This window comes from Seriola lalandi, unplaced genomic scaffold, assembly GCF_002814215.2.
Source record: "Seriola lalandi dorsalis isolate HSWRI2012SDOR001 ecotype SW California unplaced genomic scaffold, Sedor1 jcf7180002054721, whole genome shotgun sequence".
Classification (NCBI taxonomy): Eukaryota; Metazoa; Chordata; class Actinopteri; order Carangiformes; family Carangidae; genus Seriola; species Seriola lalandi.
The window spans coordinates 82,896-93,393 of NW_019525274.1; the positions used below are offsets into that span (position 1 = coordinate 82,896).

At 41.5% G+C, this 10,498-nt stretch overlaps 1 protein-coding gene across 1 annotated transcript in view; it reads left to right on the forward strand.

Moving 5' to 3' along the window:
- Nucleotides 1-1,880: 1,880 nt before the first annotated feature.
- Nucleotides 1,881-10,498, forward strand: part of npy2rl (neuropeptide Y receptor Y2, like) — an 18,177-nt gene continuing 9,559 nt past the window's right edge. The window contains exons 1-2 of the mRNA XM_023424146.2: nt 1,881-2,166; nt 2,834-2,966. Coding sequence (XP_023279914.1) covers nt 1,984-2,166; nt 2,834-2,966 — 316 coding nt within the window. The 5' untranslated portion in view covers nt 1,881-1,983. The remainder of the gene's footprint in view (nt 2,167-2,833; nt 2,967-10,498) is intronic.

Sequence of the window (10,498 nt, forward strand, 5' to 3'; positions counted from 1 at the left end):
AGTTTCAGATTCCTTGGTAAAAACTCGGAAGCAAAACTACAAAAACAAAAAAAACAAGAAACTAATAGGTCATTTTGTTCTGGAAGAAAATTTAATTTCGTTGTCACTTTTTTTTTTAAATGAACCTTGATGATGAACGACTACTTCTGTATCAGACCGTTCCTGAAACTACTTTATCTATTTGTTGTTGTTTTGGGTTTTTCTTCTTGATTAGATGAAAGTTTCTTTCTGCTGGTGTGGTGAACAGTTTATGGTCACAATGATTAAAAAGACAGAAAGTACAGGAATCGTTTTGGCAGCTGAGAAACTCTTAATTCTGCTCAATCTCAGACTTTCACTTCGCCCGGGGAAACTTGCAAACTTCTTTTTCTGAGTTTCTTTCTTTCTGAGTATTTGCAGCCCTGAAGGAACGAGGCCACTGGGATCTGCCCAGTACAACCACCATCTGCTGCTCTGCTTCACCAGGCTCAACCATATACTGCGCACCTTCAGGGCACCTTGATAAAACACCGCTTTTTAAGATGGTGACTAGAGTTTTCTGAGTCTCCTGGTAAACTATAGAGCAGATCACATCATCACGTCGAGGTCATTACCTTAAAGACTTTTAATGACATGGGAAACTGGACAGATTTAATTAGACATTGATCAGCTGCAATGTCTTTTTATATACATATGTATACAGTATATATTTATATATTGTAAACCGTAATCACAAACTCTGTTAAGCAGAGAACGAATACAAGACTGGAATTTACATTATATAAGTTAAATAATAATAATAATAATAATAATAAAGAGGAAAACCAGGAAAAATTCCTCAAATCGCTAAACCTTGAAAATAATAGCTCCTTTATTTGCCAGAGACATGTTGTCCAGTGTTATTTGGCGTGTTTACATGTACTACAGATTATCTGATGATTTTCTTTTGGAAATAATCTGATCTGTCTTCTTTTTAAACTCATAATCCAGGTTACTTTCCAGGTTAAGGGATTTAAGGATAACCCAGTAAAACGAGTAGATTTCTATTTCTGATGGAGTGACCTGATTACTGCAACAAAAACCCTCTGCCGTTAAACATAAAGTGTTTTAGGTGGTTCTGAAAAAGACCAATGAAAGAGGAGGTAAAAGACATGCTGAGGAGAAGGTTATAGTATATAATGACATCAGTCAGCTCCCACTTCTCATTGGTTATTATTTAGTAGGAGTTGTGTGTCCTTGTGAGTTGAAGTGCAGCAGCGGAGCCTGGAGGCTCCACCAGTGTCTGACCCCGCTCATTATGCTTCGTTTCACACATTTATTGTGTTTAGCCACTTCTTTGTATTTCTTTCTCTTCAGTAAAACAGCTGGAACATACAACATGGACCACAGGGTTTTTGTTGTATACGTCGACCTCGTGCTCGCCAGCTCAGAGCGTAGCATCAGGAACACGCTGCTGCTGTGGGTGAAAGAATCGTAGAGAGAATAACAACTTCACCACATGTTGTGCATCTTCACAGCCGTATGGACGTGCTTTAGTCCCATTACTTCTATTTGCCTGCTGTTTGTCCCAGACAGGTTTAATAAAGTTCTGAAACAAGTGACATGGTTCATAGTTTTTTAAATCTTCTCCTGTGTGGGAAAATAAAACAAATTTAGTTATAGCCGGCCGGAGAAGAGAGCGCAACGTTTCATCAGCTAAAGCTAAGCTAAGCTAAAAGGAGCATGTATGTTAGACAGCACATGAACGACTGTTAGCTAATATTAAACACAAAAACTCAAGGTGTTCAACTGTCTGTTATTCTGCCCCCTGGTGGCAAAGAAATGGGGCAACGTTTCTCTATGTCTCACCTGTTATTTACCTTTGTCTATCTGTTCCTCTGTCATCCCGCAGGCTGTGTGTGTGTGTGTGTGTGTGTGTGTGTGTGTGTGTGTGTGTGTGTGTGTGTGTGTGAGAGTGAGAGTGTTTGTAAAATGCCGCTGCCAGCTGAACACGTGTGATCGAACATGGAGGCCGTTAGCGCAGTCAACGACACACAGGACCAGCTCCGCCTCCTGCCCCCGCCTGGCGACGACCTCAGCTACCATGACTACGACCCGAATGGCGGCGCTGTCCCCCCAGCGCTGCCGACGCTGGTGTTCGAGGGAGTGAATTTTCCAGAGGACCCCATCAGACTGCTGAGTGTACAGGTAGAGTTATATATATATATATATATATATATATTAGACTCTCTTTTATAATAAAAGTATGATACCTTCAAAGTCTGGCACTTCAGCAAAGTAATAAAAACTCATGTCAATATCTCAAATTGATTGCACAGGTCTAAGAAGGAAAAGTTAATTAAGTCTCCTTGACTGTACCTTCTCAGTGATAATCAATATTTCCCTCACACTCTTTCACAATAAAAGTCTTTTCAAAACTACGACTAGGACCCGTGCCTGACCCAATCCTGAATAAATCACAGCTGTCATTGATTGATTAAAACCAAACTTATCCACTTACTTGTCCATCTCTATATACAGTCAATCGTTGTCTGAGGCTGATGGGAATGTCATTATTTTTATAAGTTTTTGTTCACAAACAAAAGAATTGAAATTTTGACCTGATTCTGTCACTTGATGAAAAGTCACCCGGCAACAGCTGTACAGGTGGAGACAGAGAGGAAACATACAGGTGCACACATGACCTTCAGTGGCCGTGATCAGAGCCTCTGCATCATCAATACTTGTGTCAGTATTTCCTGGAGAGTCAGCTCATACATCCTGCAAGGCAGCTCCTCTGAGCTTCTAGTGGAGGCAGCTGCAGATAACAGTGTCTGCCAGATGTTTACAGCTGCTGCTGTTTGTTTGTTCGCAGGTGGTGTTGATCCTGGCCTACAGCACCATCATTGTGCTGGGGGTTCTGGGTAATTCGCTGGTTATCTACGTCATCTACCGCTTCAAGACGCTCCGCACCGTCACCAACTTCTTCATCGCTAACCTGGCTGTGGGTATGTTTACACACACACACACACACACACACACACACACACACACACACACACACACACACACACACACACACACATGCTGTGCTGTTTCTAATTCAATGCTCTCAGAGTCATTACAGCAGGGAAATGCCCCCGACATCCCAAGACAGCCTGTTTGTGTATCTATTTGTTTCTGTGTGTGTGTGTGTGTGTGTGTGTGTGTGTGTGTGTGTGTGTGTGTGTGTGTGTGTGTGTGTGTGTGCCCTCTGTAGGTCGTCAGCACTGATGACTCAAACATCTGTCAGCTGTTATATGCTGCTCTCTGTGTGATGTGTGCGGTTTGTCTGCTGCTGTGTGGGAGAGCGACAGACATGTTCATGAGTTTGACATTCACACGTCTTAAAGGAGAAACCAAACGTGAAACTCGTGATCGTATAAATAGATTTGTGACTGAGGACAGAGAAGAAACACAAAAGAAGAATTCCCAGAGGCATGTTGGTGTCTGTATGATGTGCACACATTAACCCCTTCTTTTCCATCTTTATCTGATAACAATGATAAACGCTCTGTTGCTGTTCACTCAGGTCAGTCCCAAGGTGAATTTGTACAGAGGACCAGGAGTTTCACAGGAAAAGTAATAAAGAATTCCCTTAATTTCATATTTTAATAAGCATTAAAAATAGGAATTATAAAATAATTTAAAAGTAAAGGATAATTCCATCATTAAATACTTTAATAATTTAACTATGCATTTATAAAAACAGCATAAAACACTCATTAAATAAACCATTTACAATACATTTATTAATTCATAAATAGATAATAGAATTTTAACTATTTGAAAAGAGAACACACACCTGGCCTGAGTGTCACGTAAAGGTGAAATGGAGAGGCTAAATGACTAAGCTAATTGATTAGCCAATAGGAAAAGGAAAAGCAGCTGGAGAGAGGAAATTGAAGAGGGAATCCAGGTATGTGTTCCCATTTTATAAAATGTAATCAAACGATTAAACCATCAATAAACACTTCAGATTTAAAAATGGATTTACAAAATCAGTTTTAAACCATTTAGAAATAGATCGATTAACGTTGTCATTTAGTCTCTCTGCGACACTTAGTGCTGGTAAAACCTGACTCATCAATCCCAATTGGCCATGGGATGTAACAAGCTCTCTGATTGGCTGGAGAGCTAACCAGTCATATCGTATGGGTTTTGTCATGGAGAGGTAATAAATGGTTTATTTAATGAGTGTTTCATGCTGTTTTTGTAAATCCAGTTTTAAATCTTAGGTATTTATTGATGGATTAATCATTGATTTATTAAATTCTTTTCACAATTCCTATTTTCAATGCCTATGAAAATATTTATTATATTTAAAATTGTTTTCCTGGTCCTCCATAAGTTTGTACCATTGACTCAAGCTACAGTAGCGTCCTGTGTTTCCGCGGTGCAGTAACAGATCCACTGACTGTGACGATTCTGATGGAGTGAATTGATTTTGCTGCAGAGTTTTGAAATAAAACGCAGCTGTGACTGAACATTAAGGCTGAAACTCGTTACCTGAACTCATCCAGGGCATTAACGTGTCACAGCTCGGGCTCAGCGAGGAAGACGAAGAGGGTGAGCTCGTAGGATTTACAGTTTGGTTCTGTGGAGGCAAAACAAAGGAAAACCAAACCTGAGGGGTCGATTCCACCCGTTCCAACCTGCAGAGGGAAAAGCAGCTGGAGGAGAGCTTCAAGTGATATATGAACTTACACTGACCCTTACAACTGTGAATCCTGGGTTTGCTTTTTGCTCCAGGTTGTGTGAGGATGTAAAACCATGACGCTCTGCACAGAGACAGCTGTTGGTGGCGAATCAGAGGGCGGAATAACAAAAGGATAAAAAGAAAAATCCAGTAACTTCACATATATTGTAATAACATCAAAATTGATTGATTTAAGATCCTGTCTTTATTTGATAGAAAGCACCATTTCCATCCCATCGCATCATCGCCTGAAAGAACCACATTCTTATTGCGCTTGTTGTGTTTATATGTATGAGGTGACCACCTGGGTTTATTCAAATGCAAATCACATGCAGTTACTACAGCTTGTTCCTCTATGAGCATCTAAAATGTTTTATTCAGTGACATAAAGAAAACCTACAGAATCCAACTCAGAAAAAACAAAACCTTGAGAAACCAAGATACTGACAAACCCAGTTCAGCCTTTGAATCCCTGAAGACCTTCGCAAACCTTGTCGACCATGAAGAACAAACTGAAACAAGATGTTTTGGTCTACGAAGGATTTCTTATTTATTCTGCCACTGATTTATTTGCAGAGTCCGACTTATTCTCATAGACTCCCATGTTAAAATGTCCAACTTTACAGCAGAAATAAACATGTTTACAGCCTGGTACAAAAACAGTTTTGGTGTCTAGAGCTAATTTCCTCCTTCATGACACCTGTTTATATAACTCACCGGTTTACATTTTATTGAGGACTAAAGTTATATGTAATTGAGGCCCACCTGTTTGCCCACTTTTGGATTAGCTGGGAGTTAGGGGCAGAGTCAGGCACTGCCAAGATAGCAATGGTGGAGCAGCTCACTCTGAGCTTCAAAACCGCTCCTCAGAAACCTGTGGGTGACGTCTCGGAGCTTGTCCTCAGTCCCATTGTCCTCTACTGCTGGATGTAATTTTGAAATTTGTAAAATTCCATATATCCAGTTTTTTGTTGTAAACTCTTACGAAGTATGTGTGGCGGGATGACCCACGGAGAACAGGTTCCAGTGCACATCATGATAGGACAAAATGAGTTCATCATATCTGATCCAGCTAACAGCCACGAGGCCTGAGCAGCAACGTGTTTTTTTCTCTGCACTTTCAGCAGAGAGGATTAAACTGTACCAAGTTTTTAATGAGCTGGAGCACATCTCAACTTTGACCTCAAATATCACACAGGATTCCAATAATAACAGAAGCCACGACCGACACTTCACCAGTCATCTGTTTGGTGCGGAGGCCTGATGAAGGTTTTCTCAGACTAACAGCATGGAACGCACAGCGGGCGTTGTCACCTCAGCTCTGTTCATTTCTAACGAGACGAGGGCGAAGAGGCGAGATTCACAAGTGCCTCTGTGAAGTGGCACGCGATGGTCGATTGTTTAAAATTCACACTAGTGCAAGATTATTGCTACCTTTAGTGCCTGGATCATCTTTGCTTTAGAGACACTGTAGGCGTTCAAACAAAGTCAAGTGTAAACTCAAAGCACTGAAAGCACAAGAGTGAAAAGCTCAATTAAAACATGCAGAACACAGCGATGTAGAATAAATACATAAATGAGTAAACACATTATAATAAATGCATGAATTAACATGAAAACAACTAAACAAATAAATCGGGGAATTATTAAACAGCACTTCAGCAGACAAGCTAATAACTAAGACACATAAACAGTGAGAAGTAATGGGGTGTGAAGTGGTGCAGGGCTGTGTGGGAGGAGGGGGAAATTACCTCTGCTGTCTGAGAGCTTTTCACGCCTGAAGAAGCACAGTGATACATTTTCTTCTCAATACACACTCCAGAGAAAGCAAATGGAACAGTAAAGCTGTGTAAACAAGCATGGGTGGATGGGTAAAATGTGTCTCCACATGCAGCAGCAAGAGGTTTCAGCACCACGGACAGCGATGATCTCAGAGAGGACCACGGACAGCGATGAGCTCAGCGACAGACTCAAGGACCATGGACTGAGACAACCACAGCGAGAGAGACTCCAGGACCACGGACAGAGACGAGCTCAGCGAGAGACTCCAGGACCACGGACAGAGACGAGCTCAGCACATAGCCAACAATAGCATTAGCAGCTGTTTCCTTACCAGACAGGAAGGAGTTGTCTCCAGTCATGCCTTAACTCTTGTTTCTATCATGTCTTTTCTTTTACTGTTAGCATGCTAACCAGTTAGCTCGGGTCCCAAAAACAAAACTGGGAACACAACGCTGGCTGAAACTCTTGTCATGACCGGCTCTCAACAAGAAACCACATTTGGCGGCGGAGAAAACGTACATATCGCTCCTTTAATTCACAGCTATAAATCAAAATTACTGTTTAAAATTTACTTTTTCCTCTGTCCATAACTTCTGGCACATGACCCCTTAAAGTAAAGTAGGCTGAATATGCCCGTGAGCTGTGAGTCGTACCCCTAAAGAAATGAACCTTTAAGACCATTAATCATCTTGCAACATGTGAGATTCATCTTCTGACCCTTGGAGAAATCTTGACCTAGACTCCTTTAATCCTTCTCTACATATATTTCTACCAGGCTGTAAGACCCTTTAATATCAGGGAATCAATTGATCAAATGACCCTTTAATAAAAGTGGACTCCACTGTGCCAATCACCTATTTAGTACAGTTCTGTTAATATTCTCTGGCAGTTTATTCTCCACTTTTCTTCTTCAACAACAACTGAATCTAAGATGAATTTGTGTTTTTGTTGTCTGCATGTATTGACTAAAATATGAAGAGAAACTATCCCCTGTACTAAAATCTCTTTAACCGTGACTCACTGACCTACATGTCCTCCAGTGTAATCTGAGCGGCGGAGTGTGAGGAGTGCCAATCGCTCCGTCCAGGAGGAATTTCAAATTAAAACTTCACCCTCCTGGTTAATTTGTTCCCTCGCGTCTACCTCTCCAGCTGTTAGGAAATAAGAAAACACGAGGAAAGAGTGTAAAGCGGCGATTCCCCCCGGTGTGTGTTTAAGTAGTATAGTGTGTGTTCAGCTGTGTGTGATATGCACTGTGAACGTCTTGGTGTAGCCCCGAGTGTCGGTTGTTCTGAAAAGTATGAAGAAAAAAAAAGCTGGATGCAGCGTAAAACTTAACCGCTGGCTATCATTAATAAATACACACACACACACACATACACACACACACACACACACTTGTATATACATAGAGATTGCCTGTGTCCTAGAAAAATATTATTAACTTCTTTTTTGCCTTTTGAGTTTTACAAGTTTTGTACGTTAAATTCAGAGAGCTTCATTAATTATAATGTGTGTGTGTGTGTGTTCACATCCACCTGCATTAAAACTGTGTGTGTTAATTGTACTAAGTCACACGCAACGTACTGCAGTAATAACGTCCTTGGCTCTGCTGCCAATACTTTGATGAGAATATCACCGGAACGACACTCCATAACTTTTTTTTCTCCAAGTGATGAAATAAAACATCAATAGTTCCTCAATTATTTATATTCCTTTAGTTCATAAGGGTCCACAGATATCAAAAGCATTTCTCATAAACGGTTGTGAATATTCGACAAGGACAGGACGGCTCCAGACGGGACTGTCCCGTAGCCAAATCACAACATCTGCAAAACACCAGACCGCCTTCATCATTATTTATCTATCTATGGTTTTCTTTGATGTGGACAGATACAATACACAAAGACAAACTCTGATGCATACATCAGAGTTTTTACACAGAGAGACATGACATGGACAGACGCCACAGTTTCCATTTAAATTCTAGTTCATCTCCTGCTGGAGGTCGTCACTTTGAAGTCGCTTTCCTCTGTCTCTGCTCTTTGTTCTGCATTTTCCTTTTTCTGAGTCGTCTGAAGAAGCCGGGCGGCCATGTTTTCCTGCTGAATAAACACACAGTAATGGAGAAAGTGGCAGACGTCCACATTTTATATTGAAACAAGAATCTGAATCATTTTAACCCGAGAAGAGACGCTGAATAATGTGGACTTGGTCGAAGGAGAGCACCACACTGGGAACTATCAATGTGTGAAATGACATGTAATATCGATCAGTAAAATTTCATGGCCAGTCAACCTGCTCCTGTTGAGACAAATGTTTAACTGTTTTATATTCATGAAAGAAAAACACAGTCCAGAGAAAATGAACAGTGATGGAGGGGGGTGTATTTAGACTGAAGAAGACGAGAGGAAAGAAATAAAAAACTGAACTAAACCCAGAGAAATTCATTCATCTGCCATGAAACTGCTTTTCTTTACTTGTGCAGTGTAACTTAAATAAGTCACTAAATCAAACAGGGGAAGTGACAAAGTCAAATGAAGACAGAAAGACGACACTGAAAGTAATAAAAGAATATAGTTTAGTAGTACAATCCTCCTCCCTTTAGCAGCCGACAGAGGAGAGAGCGCAAAGTGCAGACTCATGTTCACGCCATTTTAATGACCGTCTTTTGTTGTTGTCTCTAGGCAGAGAAAAGGTTGGCTGGCTCACTCATCGGTTAGGAGTTCATAACAAGGCAGTAAACCAACGGAAACAAACATACCCAAAGCCCCCTGGCTGGAACTTGAAAAATATGTCGGAGGAAGTGAAGCAGAAGAAGTTTCCCGACTTCTTCTTCACAACAGTTGGGAAACGCTTTTGATTCTTTTGTCTTTTGATCTATGGACCCTTATGAACTAAAGGAATATAAATAATTGAGGAATAGATAGACAGTAGGACTTCACGACTGCTTTAAAGGTAGGGAGTTATCATTTTATCGGCCTTCACCATAGCTTATTACAGTACAACAGCTACCGTGGTCAAAATGCATGAAACCAGGATTGTAGGTGAAAACATTGGATATTTTAATGATATATTGATCGTCACCTGGTCACCTTCATTTATCTAGTCCTGATGCGATGAATATTCCTGTGTCCATTTTTATATGTCCCATCTTGACATTTGTCAGGAGCATGTGTGTTTAAATACCAGGTTTCCTGCATATTTGAAGTTTTGCCTGCGTCATGGAAACGACTCTCCCGCCGGTGACGCTGCGATTGAATTAAAAGATGGAGAGGAGCAGCCGAGCGACGCTGAGAGAGGAAGAGAGAGAGGAGTGATTGATGTGATGTGAAATGTGCAGAACGGTAGAACGACGGGGGGCCAGAGAGTTGTCGGTTCAATTCCCCCCGAATTCAAACAGGAGTGAGCCGACAAGCAGACAGTTGGTGATAAACAAACAGAAGAAGTCAGCGCTCCGCTGCCTCGCCAACGGGCTCCACGCTCCCTCACTCTTTTATTATTTCTTTCACTCTCTTTTTGTCTGTGGCTGCAACCACTGAGGTTTCTTTACTTCTGAAACCCAGAGGTTCCAGTCTCACGTCGCGTCTCCACATATGACCCACAATGACCTTTGATGCCACAATTTTTCATGCCATTTAATCGTGACTCTGAAAAACAACCTTATCTCTCAGTATTACTCTCCCAGTTTATCTTCCTCATTTTCTCCCTCTTTGTTTGTTCCGTTCTCTCTCTCTCTCTCTCTCTCTGTCTCTCTCTCTCTGCCCTGAAGCATCACAGGAAGCCAAAATTTGGGAAACCAAAAGAGAGGAGGAGGAGGGTTGGAGGAGGGCGGAGGGGGTCGTCGGGCTCGATGAGACTCCTGCACGGCTTTTTATTTTTGTCTAACATGATTTGGCACGCTGCCTTCTCACAGATCCACATGACAAACTGATGTGGTGCAGACGGTTACAGACTGGCCCCCATCCTCCCCCATCCTCCCCCATCCTCCCGCCCCCAGGGACACCGGTTCAGTCCCAA